Raw genomic sequence first — 16,780 nt, 5'->3', positions numbered from 1 at the left:
GTCACCCCTTTTCAGTTTAACTTTGCCACGACTCATTTTCCTTAAAAATTTATATTTTTAGTCAAGATATAAATACGATAATAACAAAACCCAAAGAGCTAATCGTCATCCGTGTTTTAAACATAGAGTCATCCCAATAAGTTAACAAGTTTAAAACATACAAGCGTCTAAAGTTGAAGACATGGCAAAGTCACCCCCGTTTACGGTACCTAGCCACTTTTCTGAAATAACTTTTTGTAATGTCTTAGTATAGGCCAAAAGTCAAGATAGTTATACAATATACAGTCACCTAGTTGCATCTGGAGTAGTCAACTAGGTACAGGGTAGAAGGGATGGGACTACCCGACAAAAAAAGACCGTAGGCCAATCGGCCCAGCGGTTGCTGTGGTATAAGCCTCTCAAAACCCGTTACAGGCTGGGTCGGGCCGGGCCGGGCCGCTCATGCTGAGATTTGTCCGCGTTATGTTCAAAAGACTTCGCTTCGCTCGCTCGCTCGTAATTATTCCAAACCATCAGTTCACAGTCCACATGAGGTCAAAACTTTATTCCATGTCGGCACAACTGCTCCGAGCAATCACATCGGCTGTGTCAGGTCAACGGTTCAGGGGGCTCGTCATTTGCTTCATTCGCTCAGCTCGGACACCATGGTTTTTCTCGTCGATGTCAGTCAGTAGATTGCCGTGGGGGTGCCGTGTCCTAGCTCTGGCTACCTTCCTCTGGAAGGCGGACCAGAATTCTGGCTGGTCCTCCTGTACCACCACGTATCTTCATCGGCAGAGCCATGACGGTGGCCCCGGTGGCTGGCACACGACTCAGGTCGGCGACGTTCTCCAGTCCGAACTTGTTGCGCGCGAAGAGCGCGTGGTGCGCCTCCAGACGGAGGTTGGCACTCTGGTCCAGGGACAGACAGTCGACTCCAACACCCACCACGGCGTCATCAGCGGCCAGCTCATCGGCCGCCGCCTTACCAATGCCCGGAAAACGCAGCGGCGGCAGCTCGTGGGGGTCGAAAGAGAACCCCTGCTCATGGAACTGGTATCCTTCAGGCAGGCCTAGGTATCTGTTGATGTTGTCGCGGTGTGCCGCCTGTCCAGTACGCACGAGCAGGATGGTCGGGTACACAAACTGGCCGTGCTGTTTTCTCCATTCGGCCAGGTCTTCTGTGGTGAGGATGGAGTCGGGATCGGCCTGGCAGCGGTCAGCGATGTCTATCATCGCCGCGTGTCCCACCAGTCGGTCGGCGGGAATCTGGTCCACACTCCACGTGCCGTCGCGCCCCACGTGGATCGGCGCGTCCATGTGTGTGCCCGTGTGCTCTGAGGAGGCGAAGTTGTGCAGGGCAGCCCAGACGTCCGGGGTCACAGAGCCGTTGATCATCAGCGTGAGGTTGAAGCCGAGGAAGCCGGGCCAGTGGTGGCTGGTGTTGTCCAGGGGGTGGCTGAGATCCAGCCACTGCGGGGTGGCGGCGCTAGGGTGCACCAGCGGCAGCGCCTCCAGCGGCGGCGCGCAGAAGAGCAACACTACCGAACACCAACACCAGCTCCAACTCTGTGCACCAACCCACATGTCAGAAGAGCTGGATGAAGTTTGTCGCTCGAGTACGGCCGCCGGCCCGGTGTCACCGTCTCGCTGTAGATGTCGGTGGCCCACTGACTGTCCTGCAGGAGCACAGCCAGTGACCGCCGCCGGCTGCAACCGGACTGCCGGGCATCTGCTGCACGTGCCTCCGTGTCACTGCCGCACCACTAATGAATCGCTGCGCTGGTAAAGCAGATACAGTCGCTCTATATATATACACAGAGCCACGTGTTGCCAGAGCCAGAGTGTCTAAAGATAAGGCCAACGTCCAAATGTGCTTGGGTTCACTCACTGTGTAAGTTGTTGTGCAATATAAATATTTCAAAATCGCTGGTAAGATTGTCGTGTTATGAATTTCATACTTGGTCTAACCCTTTCGACATTATTAATAACTATTTGTGGGTCAGATAGTTGCTCAATGTATATGACAATCTTCACGGATTAATTCGCGAAAGTAATCTTACGTGAAATTCGTGTTTTTAGTTGACATTGTTTATACAATGTAGATTTCTGAGCTAGTGCAGACTACTTAATTTGTTCAGATTTTCAGAGATCTTCATGGATCAGCATGTTTAAAACGTAAGTATGCAGGATGGCCTCCGGACAGCAACAGCGTAGTTTACAAGATTCCGTGTTGAAGGGCCCGCGCGTGTACTACGGGGAAACTAGCAGGGGTCTCAAAACTTGAGTTTGCGAACATAGCAGGCGGGATTTACGCAATCTCAGATTTTCTAAATCTTTTTTTGTTATCCACGCTGAAAAAGAAGGGCGTCTGCTTGGCTGGTCGCGGGCTCAAAAACTCAACTCAAGTCATGTGCATCAGAACTTAAAAACTCGACGAAGGATTACAGAAGCGGCGTTCATCACAAAATTAGCAAATACTTCGGATGGTTTTATCATGCTACTTTCGATGTCCGTTTTGTTTCTTAGGAAAGACATTAATTTGTATTTTGTAACTTGAAAATGTACATATTCATATACCTACATCATGCAAGATAGAGGAAACGGTGAAAAAGTGTCGCGCTGTATTAGAACGACGAAAATGTACCGACGACTCTGTACTTACAAGGCTCCAAACTCTGTGTGTAAGAATATGCCGTATCAACTTTGAGATCTGAGAAAGTAAATACCTATGTAATACGAAACGTTGGGTGGTTATGGTGCTTTTATCTTCACTTATTTATGAATTAGTTTGTCTAATTCAAAAAACTCACAGTGATCGCATCGTTACTCTAGACTAAGACCATTGACGACCATGAGTATCAACAGACCAAACTTTTATCAGCATAGGTCAAGTGACGAGATATCTGAATGAATTGACGTTACCATGCGCTGCAAATTAACTACACAAGGCCTTGATCATGAAGGTCGCAGACAGCTCAGATATCGCCCGTTCAGTCGAGTGTTGATTTCTCGTCTGAGTGCACGGTTCTGACTGAGTTCAGTTTGGTGACGTCTTTCAGTCACGCCCCAACTACTTAATTAAGCATCGTTATTTTATGCATAATTTCTCAAGGAAGTGTCTGTTGGCGTTCCCTGTAAGTCGCCGTCAATCGTCGATTGCTGCTCAGTAAGGCAGGTAAGTTCCTACATAGGATTAGTTATGTTTCAAATTTTATTGAACGCTCCTGACATCGGGATTTCTCTGTTAGATAAAACGGCTGAGAATAAAATCGGGTTTACTGTTATCTCGATATATGATAAAAGCTCCGATTTGTTCTTGAGCCACCCTACTCCTCAAAAGGGGTTGATCTTCTTTCCTTGATACCTCCTAAAATAATGCTAATATCGTAACTTGAACTTTCAGTGTACAGCACTTCATAAGACGTGGAGCACACAGCATTTATTAAGACGTGGAAATAAAGCTTAACTTACATACATTGGGGACGCATGGCATTGGCATCGTTCGTTTGAACCCACTGATCTTGCACTTTGTGTTGTGGCCGCAGTGGAGTCGCGCAATGGAGGCTCTCCCTGGCTGGGCCTGTCTGCCACTGCTGTTCCTGCTACTGCTGCACTGCCAGCCCCTGCTGAGCTGCCAGCCGTCTTCCTCCGGCGCCGTGGGTCCGGGAGGCGTCAGCGGCACCGTCCTTCCAGTAACGCCTAACACGGACACGGTGAGCCATTGGAAAGGCGATACAGGAGGCCAGAAAAGTGATACAGGACTCGACGGAAGATAAAAGACTCGGAAGACACGATATAAAGCTCCAGACAGGGATAGGAGTGTCCTGATAGGTGGCAGGACTTGATCAGTCGGGCGACAGGAGACCCCAGGATCAGGAATAGACAGGTGATACAGGCGATACCAATACGGAATCCTTGATCTAGCGATACATCACGACTCGCGATGTGGTCTTCGCTTTGCTCTCTGCCCCGAATAAGCTGCCTTCGTATTGTTCACTATCACCAAAACCTTCCATAAATGCCGCCAACATATCCGGCAGATGCCGCCCCGGGGCATCACAGCACCAGCACGAGCTTCACAGACAACTTCGACAACCTCAGAGAAGCCCGATCTGGTGGAGCTCACCTACCAGTGGCGCCGGATCCCCGGAACGGCTCCGAACAGCACGTGCTGCGGCATCGTCGACCACCGGTCCAACGGCACCGGCACCGTCAACGGCACGATCGAGGGGCATGATCACTATCCGTGGATGGTAGGTGGGTGGGAGAGCGGCGATGGGTTGTAGCTGCACATGCCACAGCAATGGAAACTTTTTTAAACATTTTCTGGACATCATTACCGAGGCATGCCTTAAGCCTGCGTCTAAAAATCCGACGCTGATAGACGGTATGTCAAGTTTACTTTAGATCGGTATGATCTGACTGTCGGCAGGCAGCGCTGGTGGACGCCTCAGGAGAGCACTGGGGCGGAACACCTTTCTGCGGAGGAGCTCTGATCAACGATCGGTACATCCTAACGGCGACTCACTGCGTAAACTGGTGGCCGTCTCCGCAGTGGGGTCAGGTCATCCTCGGCAAGCGCGAGACCTTCCGCTCCTCCGAGACGGAGCTGCGTCTCAACGTCTTGAGGGTGAGCTGACGTGTGCAAACGGGAAATGGATGACATTGGTGCCCTGAAATGTTTGGAGCACCGGCGGAAACACATTAGTTTTCTTGGAAACTGACAAGAAGTCTGGCGAGGTGCGTATCTCGATGTCAGCCAATTCTGCGGCCCTTTTCGTATCCCGAACTATTCCGTTACAGATAATTCTCCATCCGGAATTTTATGCGAATATCTTGCACAACGACATAGCGCTATTGGAGCTGGAGACGCCGCTGGACCTGCCGGTGGGAGATAATTTCATAGCACCGATCTGCATGCCACAACTTCGGAGAAAATATTACAATGACGAGGCCCAGATGGTCGGATGGGGCCTTCATGGGGTGAGTCTAGCCGAGGCCGTAATGTACATAGGTCAGATTGGTCAAGTCTCAAAAGTACACCTACAGTTAGAAATAAAGACGTGCTCTGACACCTACATGCTCTGGTACGGTCCATTTGCGTGAACTGATAACCATGTACCAGTAATAAGGGAACGAGATCGAAGTACATATTTGGGTGTCTGTGCGAACAGGTGAATAATAAACAGAACAATCAATTTCAGATTGCATGGAAGCAAAGACGTAGCTAGGAAAGATGAGCAGCATCAATCACTGAAACACGTCGCAAAAATTACGCTAAAAGAACACCTCGCCAATATAGGAATGATATTTGTAAGAAATACCTCAGACGGCAGTGTTCTTGTATATTCCTAGTTTTTTCTTCTTACCATCAGGCGCAACGGACTGACGCTCAGTCCATTGGCGGATCCAGGAGCGAGGGGTACCTATCTGGGGCGAATGTTCCACTGCGCCCGTAATTGACGAAGATTTACGTTTTCTTTACGATGAAACGAGAGCTAAACAACTTTTATGAGGACAATTTTGTCTAAAACTGAATATCGGTGCGTAATGGTGCCCTGACACTTGCACGACTTTCGGTCACGATTTTGTCGTCGCAAGCTGTGCCATTTTCGTGCACGAACTGGGATGGCTCCCGCACTGTTCACGACTGGTGCACGACCAGTTCACGACGATTTCACGAATAATTCACGAATGCGTGCCCATCCGTGTCCACATTGACACGGACTGGTGCGACGAGTTCACGCTTACTTTCCGCATAGTTTGCGCATAGTTTACGCACTTCCCGCATTGGCACGACAAGTTTGCGTAATTTGTGCCGACTTGGGCATGCCAACTAAAAATGGGACCTCCCATTTACCAATTTCTCCGTGTCCTGGCCTGACCCATCGTGAGCTTCAGTGACGCAAATGTCCCGACCGTACCTAATGTGACCAGTTTGACCTGGACTGACCTATCGTGACTGTGGCTGACCTCTGTGACCTGGCGTGACCCATCGCGACCTCATAGTGACCTCTCTGACCTAACCTGACACCGTGTGACCTAATGTGACCTCCGTGACCTAACCTGAGCCCGTGTGACCTAGTTTGACCTCTTTGACCTGAAATGACCCGTTAAATACATTTTCGGTCATAACTTCCCATCTAGGCGTCTAATCGACTCGGGAAAATTACCAAACAATCCCAAATTTCGCGCTGCGAAGCAAGCCGAGATCCACACATTGGCAAGGGCTGGTACGACGAGTTCACGAATACTTTTCGCGTAGTTTGCGCATAGTTTACGCACTTCCCGCACCGTCCCGACGAGTTCACGAACGGTTTGCGCATAGTTCACGATCCGGTCACGAAATTTTGTCGTGACCAAAACTTTGAACATTTCAAAGTTCTCACCCCGACATGGCACGAAGTCACGACGAGCTAACGCACACTTCACGTCAGTTTGCGACTAGTATGCGCACGGGCACGATTCGATTCGTGCCAATGCGTGCCACAAAATCGTGCAAGTGTCAAGGCCCCTTAAGGAATCAAAAGTCAATGAGTTTTTATGAATTTTAAGACACTATTTTGGGAAGGCTCTCCCCGCAACGTCCAAGACCGCCTTTCGTGGATCCGCCATTATGCACTTGCAGTCTACCTACTCTTTGAAACAATTACAAACCATCATCTTCTCACAGTTCAAAGCAAATCCAGCGAGCGAGGAGAGCCGTCCACCCGTTCTGCGCAGTGTGCCAATGAGGACTATGCGCATCGGCCGCTGTTCATATCGCATCATAAAAACGACTGGGAAGATCTTCGTTGTAACACCGAGCACAGTGTGCGCGGAGGCCATCGACACAGCCGCCGGCGCCTGCTGGGTGAGCTCTGTCCTTGCGCGAGCCTCGCTATTCAGTAGCTATACGAGTACGTAAACGCTTAACTTATTCGCACAATGGATAGGTAATTTTAGTGCGATTCACTTAGATGGTGGTTGAAACGTTTCCAAAATTTTCGTTTGCAATAATTACCTGGCTAAGAAGGGATTTAAGTGCGGGGAAGTTTATGATGATATCGATCAGCAACGTACCCATGAATGAAGAAAAGCATATTACGGCGCAGTACAATATGTGCGTAATGAGGGTTCTTCCAGATAAGCATTACAACACTTTCTCACGGCCTCAAACATCTTTAACATTGTAACTCTCTCTCTCTCTCTCTCTCTCTCTCTCTCTCTCTCTCTCTCTCTCTCTCTCTCTCTCTCTCTCTCTCTCTCTCTCTCTCTCTCTCTCTCTCTCTCTCTCTCTCTCTCTCGCTCTCTCTCTCTCCCTCTCTCTCTCTCTCCCTTCCCTCTCTCCCCAATAGGGCGACTCGGGCTCCCCGCTGACAGTTGCCGACCAGGACGAGCCGCTCCGTAGAATTCTGCTCGGACTGGCCATCTGGACCGTTCGACCGTGCCACACTCCCAGCCCGGACGTATTTGTCAAGATTCCTAAATACCTCGACTGGATCATAACCAACACAGAGAACGCCAACTACTGCTGACAGCTTTACAGCATTGCCGGAAGGTGTTGATTTATTGATAATATAAATGTATTATTCATTTTAGTTGATAATATTGCCGTGATACTTATAAAGGATGGCAGTTTTGCTGACGCTAAGTTGTCGAATGTTCCCCTTAGCTTAATCATGATGATTTTTTTTTTATTATTTGTAAAGAAAGAGCAGCATACGAGTTTTGTTGACTGGTGTTTATTAAGTATATTGTTGTGCTTCTAACTTCCATGTGCTGTAAATACAAAATACATATGATGCCAACTATTCCTTGCCATCTATATATATTGTTGCATGTTGTAAATATAAAGCATTTTTATATGGAATGTCTAACAAGTCTTCTTTTGACGGTAGGTATACCTTATATACCTTGAACGACTTTTCTGGACTTCCTAATCGAGTTCAAAATGACATCAAACTAGAGGGTTGGCAAACGTACAAATCCAATCACGTACCCAATCGCGTACTTTGTATGCGATTACAATCAGCGTAAAATCAAATTACGAAACCAGAACTATACGTATACCAGTCAATTCTTTTATAATACAATGCAAAAGACAAAAAAATGTGCTGTTATTTGTGGACTTGAAAAATGACCGTATAATACGCAACTTAATGGCAGCTAATGGCCTAATGCACTGTGGATTTACACAGGACGTATTGGAGGTAATACAACTTGTATTGTCAAACCTTCCAAGCGGGCTCCTTTCATGGCTGTTTCGCGATTTATTTGTTTGCACGAATTGTCCGTAGTCTGTCCGCTGACGTCCGAAATGCGCACATTATTATTACACATAGTGCATATGTACTACATATTTACATATTTACATATGTATATTATAGTGCTCATCGCGGACAAATGCATCGCTGTGCGTGCCTACATCAGCATGAGGGAACCTAATCAGCAAAAGGTTTTACAACAGTCACCGACTAATCACCGCTGGCCCAAATACCCTTTATTGACCATTTCGCCAAACACTGTTCGTCCTGGGCACGTGATTGAAAACAGCGTGCCTTCTGATGTGGTGATTACGCCTTTATACACGGCTGTAATCAAGACGTTGCCATAAGTCTAAGGTGAGTTATGACCGGGTCCGAGCGTAAGCAGCACGCTTCGCAAACAACAGGGAAAAGGAGTAATGCCAGAAGCCCTCGCCAGCCGGCGAGGACAGGACGTGGCCTTCAGGATCGTCATCGACCGAACGATCCTCAGAGCGCTAACTGCCGGTCCCCAGGGTGCGTCTAGAGCTCCTCATGGGTGCTTCTGGCAGTCCTCGGAGCATTATCGCCCATCCTTAGCGCTTGTCCGCCGGTCCTCAGAATAGCCATGGCCACTGCCGAGCCCAGTCCGATGGCCGGTCCTGCCACTCTACGTCAGGCGGTGAGGGACGTGAGTCGTCAGTTCTGGGCGGACACCAACGTGGGCGGCCTGTCGCAGGCGCACGCGGCGCGTCTGCCGCCGCTGCGGCTGCTGTGGATGGCGCTGTTCGCCGTGGGCCTGGTGCTGACGGTGCTGGATGTTCAGCGAGTGGTGTCCGACTTCTTGACCCACCCGCACGACACCCTGCTGGACGTGGTGCACGAGGGCGCGCTGTCGTTCCCGGCAGTGACCGTCTGCAGCCAGAGCCGGCTGGACTGTCTGCGGCTGGCGCAGCGCGAGCTGCGGGACCCGGCGCACCGTCCGCTGCTGCGCACCGTCCTCCGCGAGTCGGGCTGTCTGAGCCGGCGCGGTCCGCGCTGCCCGTACCAGTGGGACGCGCTGGCCGGCCTGGCCACGGAACAGTGGATCGGCGACCTGCGGCCCCACTGTCTCCTCTGCGGACGCTGCGCGGGTGTCCGGAAATACGGCCTGGATAGGAGCGATAAGGACCGGTTTGAAGATCTCTACGAACAGATGGGCTGCAGCTCCAGGTGCCTCCAGAACAACACCGTCCTCGGATCCGGCAGAAGCTTTCCTCCAAGCGATGGTGCTGAGCCTGTGACAGAACATGGTAATCAACTGATGGACAGCGATGAACTGAGGTCGCCTAGTGTGAACGCTGAGACAGAGCCTGCGCTGAGGGAGGCTAAGACCACTACCATCACATCAGAAGCAGACGAGGTCACGGTGACCACAGGCGAAGAGCAGCCAACAGAAGAGCAAGAGAACGTCACAGAAGAAGACGACACCACGATACAGTCACGTGTGCCGCGACGTCTCGTGGATCACATTTCATACGGAGAAAACACACAGGTGACCAAAGTAACTGACTCTCAAGTAAGAATTAGTTTTCCTTCCGTTGTTCTACGTTCAGTTTCATTCCATTTAACCCTCGCCGGCACAGGGGGGGGGGGTTGATGCAACCCCCCCTAAGGTTTTTCGCGAATAAATCGCGTAAAAAGCGGCCGATCGCGACGAAACTTTCAGTACCCTCGCATTGATCAATTTTACACCTACCCTGAAAATTTCATGACCCTGACCCCAATGATCTTTGACCTGTGACCTCTTTTCCGAGACCATGTTTGGCCGGAATCGCGATTCGGCGTATGTCGGCTAACATTAGCCGCGCGTTTGCAAGCTTTTTGTGGTTTCAAACGTTCAAACATGTGATTTGATGTCGCTCCCATACATTAGGGTGGGTGTCAAGGTCATCTGAAGGTCAGGTCAGGTCATTGACCTTTGGTGACCTCGGGTGACCTCGGTTCACTTTTTCGAGTTTTACATGTTTCTAGGCTAGTTTTTGGAGCTGAATTCGAATTTGGCGACCATTTGAACATTTACGAAGTAGTTTTGGTGCCTTCGTAACATGTTACGAAGCTGTCAGAGGCGGTTGACACGTATTACGAATACCCGTCACAACCCCTACCGGTTGACCTGACCTGACCTGACCCGACCCGGTCTAAATGCTTAAAGACATCATCTCTGATCAAAACTAACACGATATTCGTGATCAGCACCCCGGAAAACCACATAACAGCCACAATTTACGACTTTCTAACAGGTCCCGATTTTCCCGGTTTTCGGGTCATTGACCTGACCTGGAAGGTCACCCGATGACCTAGGACCTTAAAATTGGGTATCATCGGCTTCGTCTCGTGACGGGCAACACGCTCATTTTTTCCGCGAAGCTCTAGCTCGATCAGGGGCCAAACGCGAGGGGGGGTCGTACCCCCCCCCCCTGTGCCGTCGAAGGACGCAAAATGGCCTGTGCCGGCGAGGGTTAAGGAACGGAAAGTAGTGGGATGAGCTCTCTCCATCGGTCGGGCGGTGGGACGACTCTTAGCTTTGCTGCTGGGGCCTGGGTGACAGCTAGATCCGAATATAACGTGAGCGGCAAGGGGAATAGAATCCTCTCACAGGGGAGTCCGGCATTCAATCCACTATGTGCTTTAGATATCTACACTTGCCATCGCATCTTTGACTCCACACGGGCCCAACTCCAATAAAGTCCCGTGTACAGAGATGACCATGCTTATCCACAGGCACCGAGGAGAAGGCGGAACGCGGGCCCTTCTGGGCCTGGCATCCTCGAGAGGCCCGATCGGCCACCGCTGCCCGACCCTCAGACTCCCAGTGAGACCCACGACAAGAGCATGCGTTTCCTGGCGCACTACATGGCACTTCCGGAGAGTGTGCGCGGCGAGATCGGGCTGTCGTTTGAGGATTTCATCATCGAGTGCTCCTACATGGGCTCCGACTGCGGCGACCAGCGGTGAGGTCCTTTCCGTCCTCGTAGCTAAGGCTTACACGATGCAAAGGATGCCGTTAACCACGCGATCAACCACGTTAAATTTATTCAACATAGTGGGATATATCTGATGTGTTTGTCACAGTGTCGATTTTGTCTGTTGCAGCTTGTTCCGGACTGTGACCTCGCCTCAGTACGGCAACTGTTACACCTTCAACTCGAACGTCACCGAGTCAGAGGATCTGTACGCCGGGATGCGCGAGACCAGTCTCACTGGCGACATGTTCAGTGAGTTGCAGCGGTCCAGACACACCCCAACGATTCAGTGACGTCCTATGAAAGGCCGCCTGTATAAGAACACATACCTAAAGTCTATCGTCTCACTCAGTTAGTAGCAGCCCCCATGGGCTACATGGCTAGTCCAAGACTAGTCTTGCTCAGCTACTTTACGATCATCAGTGCCTCGATTGTAATTCTGACAACTGGATAAATTTTGGCACTTAATCATCACAACTTCGGCTGACCATTTCGCAGGTTTCAGTTTGATTCTGAACATGAAGGAGTACGTGTACCCGCCGTCGCGAACGGCGTCTCTGGGAGCCAGAATTGTGGTCCACAATCCAGATCAGGTGCCGGCCGTGGAGCAGAGCGGTCTCAACCTCTACCCCCAGACTACCACCTCTGTCGCCATAGACCAGGTGAAGTCGGATCTTTACCGATGAGTCCGCGCGAGCCACTGAGCTGGACACTGCGGTCTTATTGTTAGGGTCTGCCATGCTGGTCCTCCGCAAGCTACAATGACAATATGGCTAGACGTCAGATATCGGTCTCAAACGATATTCAGTGGCCCTAAATTATGCCACATATTTGCGCAAACATTTCCACCTATAAATTATATGTAGTTATGCTGTCATCAGTCTTTGTACCAATGCAGTAGCACTAATCAAGTGCGCTGTAAGTGGATAAATATGTGATTTGTTTTCACTTCAGTGGAGCGTTCAGCGTCTTCCGCTCCCTTTCGAGGCCGGGTGTGCATTTGGGTGGAAGGAGGTGGACTACGAGCCGTATTCCAGAATCAACGACTCCAGCGTACACGAAATGTACTCTGTCACGGTAGGTTGAATCAGTGTCCATTCCAAGCCGACCTCACTCAATGTCAGCGAAAGATCGGTACTTGCCCTGCTGTATAGTAGATGCATCGAGACGTTACAAGTATATATGACGACTGAGGTCAAAGCCAATTAATTCAGCGATTCCCGACCGTATCTATTACGAATAGCTCTTACCATCAGCGTATGTACAAAGCTGTACCATTCTTTGGCGTATTTCAGCGCTGCAAGAGCATGTGTCTGCAGGACGCCCTGATAAAGACTTGCGGCTGTTTCCATCCGCTGCAGGCGGCGCCGGAGGGCTTCAGGAGGAGGGGCGACGCCGCGCCGCCGGTGTCACCGCCCTGTCTCCTCACCACCGAGAGTAAGGGAGCTCATTAATGAATTAACTAAAAATGTGAAAAGAACTGAATGAGAAGCAGCTTAAAGGTTATGTGTTACTTTTTACAACTGAATGTGTAAAAGGATATTTTTTAATCATTTTTTTTTATTCGATCAACAGGCAATTTTTCCTCTCGGCATGAACAAATTTGCTCACTTGTCATCTTCTATAATTTTATCCGTAAAAAACTATCTACCAATAATTCAATTATTTGTTTTTATTATCATACTAACTACGTCGGCAGCACCATGCCGTTCTTGTGTCTCTCCATTTCCGCTCGTACGTGTTTTTGTAATTACGCGACCTCCTTCACCCCGCCGCAGGTGACGACCTGCTGTGTGTGCGGGAGCTCTTCGAGCGCCAGAACACGACGTGCCACTGTCCGTCGCCGTGCTACGAGACCGGCTACAACGCGCAACAGTCGATGACCATGTGGCCCAGACAGTCGTACCTGGTATGGATGTGATGGGTCTCTTCATCAGGCTTTTTTTTCTGCGGCACTGCACATAATTTCGCACTTCTCAGATACTAACGAGTAACACGTCCGTCGTCTTCTTTCCGTGCATACAGCTTAAGAAATTTTCAAAGTTTGCTAAGCTGTACAGCAATGCATAAGGAAGTGGCACTGGCATCCGATGTATTTTCTTTTTTTAACAAGAAACTTCGTTTTGGCGAGTATACCTGCCTCTTGCAGCGTCACCCAAAACTATCTGGATCCCTAATGGCATGATATAAAGTCTTCTGATGGCATTTCTGCTCACGAAATGTACATTGGCCACGTTAGGAGTCGCATACCCCTTCAACGTTCTTCCTGTTCACAGAGCACTTTGATTGGACGTCTGAAGCTAAACTTCAGCAGTCTGTTGATGGAGGATGCTGAAAGACTTCCTCAGAACATCCTCGAACTAAAGGTGTTCTACAAAACGCTGGACGTGCAGCGCATCCTACAAACACCCAAATACTCGGTAACGTAAACCCGCCCTTAAACAAAAACCCAATGTAAACTAAAGTCCTAGTGGTCCTAGAGCTACCTGTAGACCCAAGGCCTGTAGACCTGTAAACCTGATGCAGCCTGCAAACCTTATGTAAACCTGCAAACCTCCAGCGGGATCCTACAAACACCCAAATGATAGGTTATTTCTCGGTTAACTTAGTGACCACTGACCATCCCACCTTAACATTAGTTTTGAGTTGAGATAGCAAAGTTGGGGTACCTGGCTTGCACTTATCGGTTTGGGCACTCACAACATCGAGGCTAGAACTGCTTCAATTCGGAGATATTTAATTTCAAACTTGCAGTTTCAGATTCTAAGGGGCTAATGCAGTTAGCCCCTAAGAATTTGTGACGTCAGCGGAGATTTAACTATTTTTAACTCTTATACTAAAACCTCGGTAAAAAGTGGTGGCATATACTGCTTTGCGCGCAACATCTGCCGCACTTTTAGGATGCCAAATTATTGCTTCTAAATGACGTCGTAGGAACAGCGGAGGTAAAGAAAAGTAAAAGTATAATCTTGAGAACCAGTGAATATTTTTCGGTTACATTTTGTATATATTCATTTTTGAAATTTCTAAACCACGGGACACCACTTTAAAATAGATTGGATGACCAGGAACACGGTTCTGGCATTTATTTTTCATTAAACATCTTAGGCTTCCCATATTCCAAACACAAACTTTCAAATATGTGACGTCACAGCCCAAAATTACCTCCTTCCCCAGGCCACATTACTGTCATAAAGCTGATTCTTTTTACTCTGTAGGCACCACAACAAAGTTCAGACCAAGTTTTAAGCGATTTTTCAACGAACAAACCCATTTAAATCAGAATGACTAAACGAGGTGACGTCACACTAACGGTCGCTCCATGTTGAAGATAGGGCCTTGCGCAAGGCCCATTTTCAAATGAAGGGAACGAATTTCTTCAACACCAAGAGGCCGCGGGGGTTGCAACCTAGATAGATAGTGGTTTCTGAACCTCGCCGCAAACTTGGCTATCTCAACTCAAACCCCATGTTAAAGGTGGGATAGTCCCTTTAATGCCAATTCATTAACTTTTTTGAAGGTGGGAGGGCCCCTTTAACCTGCTGCACCCTGATGAGGCATTCGGCCGAATGCGCCGCGCTGAGGAGGATGGCAGACTCTTCTTTACTTTCGACTCTTATCGTGCAGCACATGTAGCTTGACTTACAGAAAACGAAGAGGAATTAGTTTATTTGCAAATACATTTGATATTAACTTACAACTAACGATAATAATTACATCTTTTGTCACTACATATTTCGATCCGTCGGCAACTGACGTGATGGGCTGTGTTTTCACAGTACATTTCCCTGGTGAGCAGTGTCGGAGGCGCCATGTCGCTCTATCTGGGGATTTCGCTGGTCATGGTCGCCGAACTATTCGAGTATTTGATCCTGCTGGCCTGGGCCGTGGCTAAATTCTACACGAAAAGCCGTCAGGGTCCCCGTAAAGTACAGCCCGGTCGGTGAGGAGTGAATGCCTATCAAATAATGAGTGTTCTACATGTTGTATGCTGATGATTATGGTGATGAAAATGACATTTTCCATTATTTGAATAAAAACACAATCAACTGATAACTTTTAAATTTGCCATAAAGCTTGTACATACGTTCTTCTCTTATAACCATGGGACTTTTGTTGCCAGGAGCGGAACTGGCCGAGAATATGCCAGAAGACTTTGGTAAAGTACCACCGTCCTACACCGCCGAGACGACCCTGTACCCAGTGCCGTCGAAAGCCCTGTATCTACCTCCGAAGTCGCCACGCGCCCTGAAGTGGTAACAGAGTGTGAAATGAGTGCATGTTCTGTCCCGTGTCCACTGACCACTGTCCAGTCCTGCTGGCCTGGAAGAGTTTAGAGCAGTCATTTATAAATGTTCAATGCTTTGTGTGTTGAAAATGATGGCCATGGGGTATAGTTTGCGTTGCATATCGTTTCTTAATTCACGCTCCACAGTCATCATCTATTGACATGTTTTATCTATATCCAGTTGTGTGTCACGTATCTGATTTAAAAAAATATAAAGGCAAAAAAATGTGAGGAACATGTTACTGTAATACAGGGTTAACCGTCGTCTCCTCGGTTTTGGGTTACAGTTGGTTAATATGCGTCTTCAAGAAAGACCAAATAAAACGCGTTTGTTTCTTCACAATATCCTGTTCCTGGATCCCTTTACCTTAGCCTGTTATAATTTTCTCAGACTTGTTTTACGGCGCGATTCTCGCGTGTGACGTCACCGACCAATCAGACACACCGTGCCCTATATTCGGGTTTCACAGAACCAGTCTTGCTCAGTGGGTGTTTCCAGCCCCCCTCCCCCGCCCCCCTGACGCCACCGCCATGAGTTTTCGCGGCGCAGAAGCGCCTGCGACTCAGCCAAGCGGGACGGGACACCGCCGCCCTTGGGACACCTGCATTATGCAGCATAGACGGCGGAGGAGACGCTATCATGACGCGGAAGTGGGACTTTGCAAGGACTATTTAAATCAGCCGTCGGACGGGCGCCACTGGGCCCAGGACGGAGCGGTGACGTCTGGGGACTGTGCTAAAATAGACTTTTTAAATCAGTCGCCCCTGTGGTTTGAATCAGCCGCCCGGCGCCACTGGGCCCAGGACCGATCAGTGACATCTGCGCCACGAGAGATCGAACCCTTACCCATCAATGACGTTCTGGACCGATCAATGATGGCTGGACTGAGCTGTGATGCCCGGAACGATCGGTGATGTCTCGTGCCACCAAAACTGATTGGATAGCGCAGCTTCAAATAACCAAATGAATGGCAATGAATGAATGAATGAATGAATGAATGAATGAATGAATGAATGAATGAATGAATGAATGAATGAATGAATGAATGAATGAATGAATGAATGAATGAATGATTGAATGAATGAATGAATGAATGAATGAATGAATGAAGTACTAATAAGCCCTACGCATGAATGAATGAATGAATGAATGAATTGATTAATTAATTAATAGCTTAGAGCTCTGCTCCTGTGAGCCACCGCTAATCACAAGGCGAGTCCTCTCCGAACCCGACATCATAGCATTATACTGTTTAGTATTTCTTCTCTCAGTTTGTCCG

At 48.9% G+C, this 16,780-nt stretch overlaps 3 protein-coding genes across 4 annotated transcripts; 2 read left to right on the top strand and 1 right to left on the bottom strand.

The window, feature by feature from the left end:
• Positions 1 to 696: 696 nt before the first annotated feature.
• LOC122381573 (isatin hydrolase-like) lies at positions 697 to 1,566 on the bottom strand. Its single transcript, XM_043365909.1, has one exon. It carries the CDS (start codon positions 1,564 to 1,566, stop codon positions 697 to 699), a length of 870 nt encoding a protein of 289 aa, XP_043221844.1.
• Positions 1,567 to 4,022: 2,456 nt separating this feature from the next.
• On the top strand, positions 4,023 to 7,739 carry LOC122381572 (transmembrane protease serine 9-like). Its single transcript, XM_043365908.1, has 5 exons — positions 4,023 to 4,235; positions 4,415 to 4,612; positions 4,786 to 4,965; positions 6,656 to 6,835; positions 7,320 to 7,739. Exons 1-5 carry the CDS (start codon positions 4,023 to 4,025, stop codon positions 7,497 to 7,499), a joined length of 951 nt encoding a protein of 316 aa, XP_043221843.1. The 3' UTR covers positions 7,500 to 7,739.
• A 3,232-nt stretch (positions 7,740 to 10,971) lies between these two features.
• Positions 10,972 to 15,765, top strand: LOC122381590 (degenerin unc-8-like). 2 transcript variants are annotated; one of them, XM_043365941.1, is made up of 9 exons: positions 10,972 to 11,200; positions 11,343 to 11,464; positions 11,711 to 11,874; positions 12,167 to 12,289; positions 12,508 to 12,649; positions 12,991 to 13,121; positions 13,489 to 13,632; positions 14,992 to 15,151; positions 15,336 to 15,765. In XM_043365941.1, the coding sequence occupies exons 1-9, from the start codon at positions 11,082 to 11,084 to the stop codon at positions 15,470 to 15,472; spliced, it is 1,242 nt and encodes a 413-aa protein (XP_043221876.1). In that variant the 5' UTR covers positions 10,972 to 11,081; the 3' UTR covers positions 15,473 to 15,765. The 2 variants fall into 2 exon arrangements, with proteins under 2 accessions (XP_043221876.1, XP_043221877.1); XM_043365942.1 differs by having other exon boundaries at positions 14,992 to 15,155; positions 15,336 to 15,726.
• Positions 15,766 to 16,780: the final 1,015 nt, after the last annotated feature.

The sequence above is a fragment of the Amphibalanus amphitrite genome, unplaced genomic scaffold (genome assembly GCF_019059575.1).
Source record: "Amphibalanus amphitrite isolate SeventyFive unplaced genomic scaffold, NRLGWU_Aamphi_draft 000122F_arrow, whole genome shotgun sequence".
In the NCBI taxonomy this organism is placed as follows: Eukaryota; Metazoa; Arthropoda; class Thecostraca; order Balanomorpha; family Balanidae; genus Amphibalanus; species Amphibalanus amphitrite.
The sequence above is the reverse complement of the archived record's forward strand: the minus strand, read 5'-3'. Positions and strand labels throughout refer to the sequence as shown.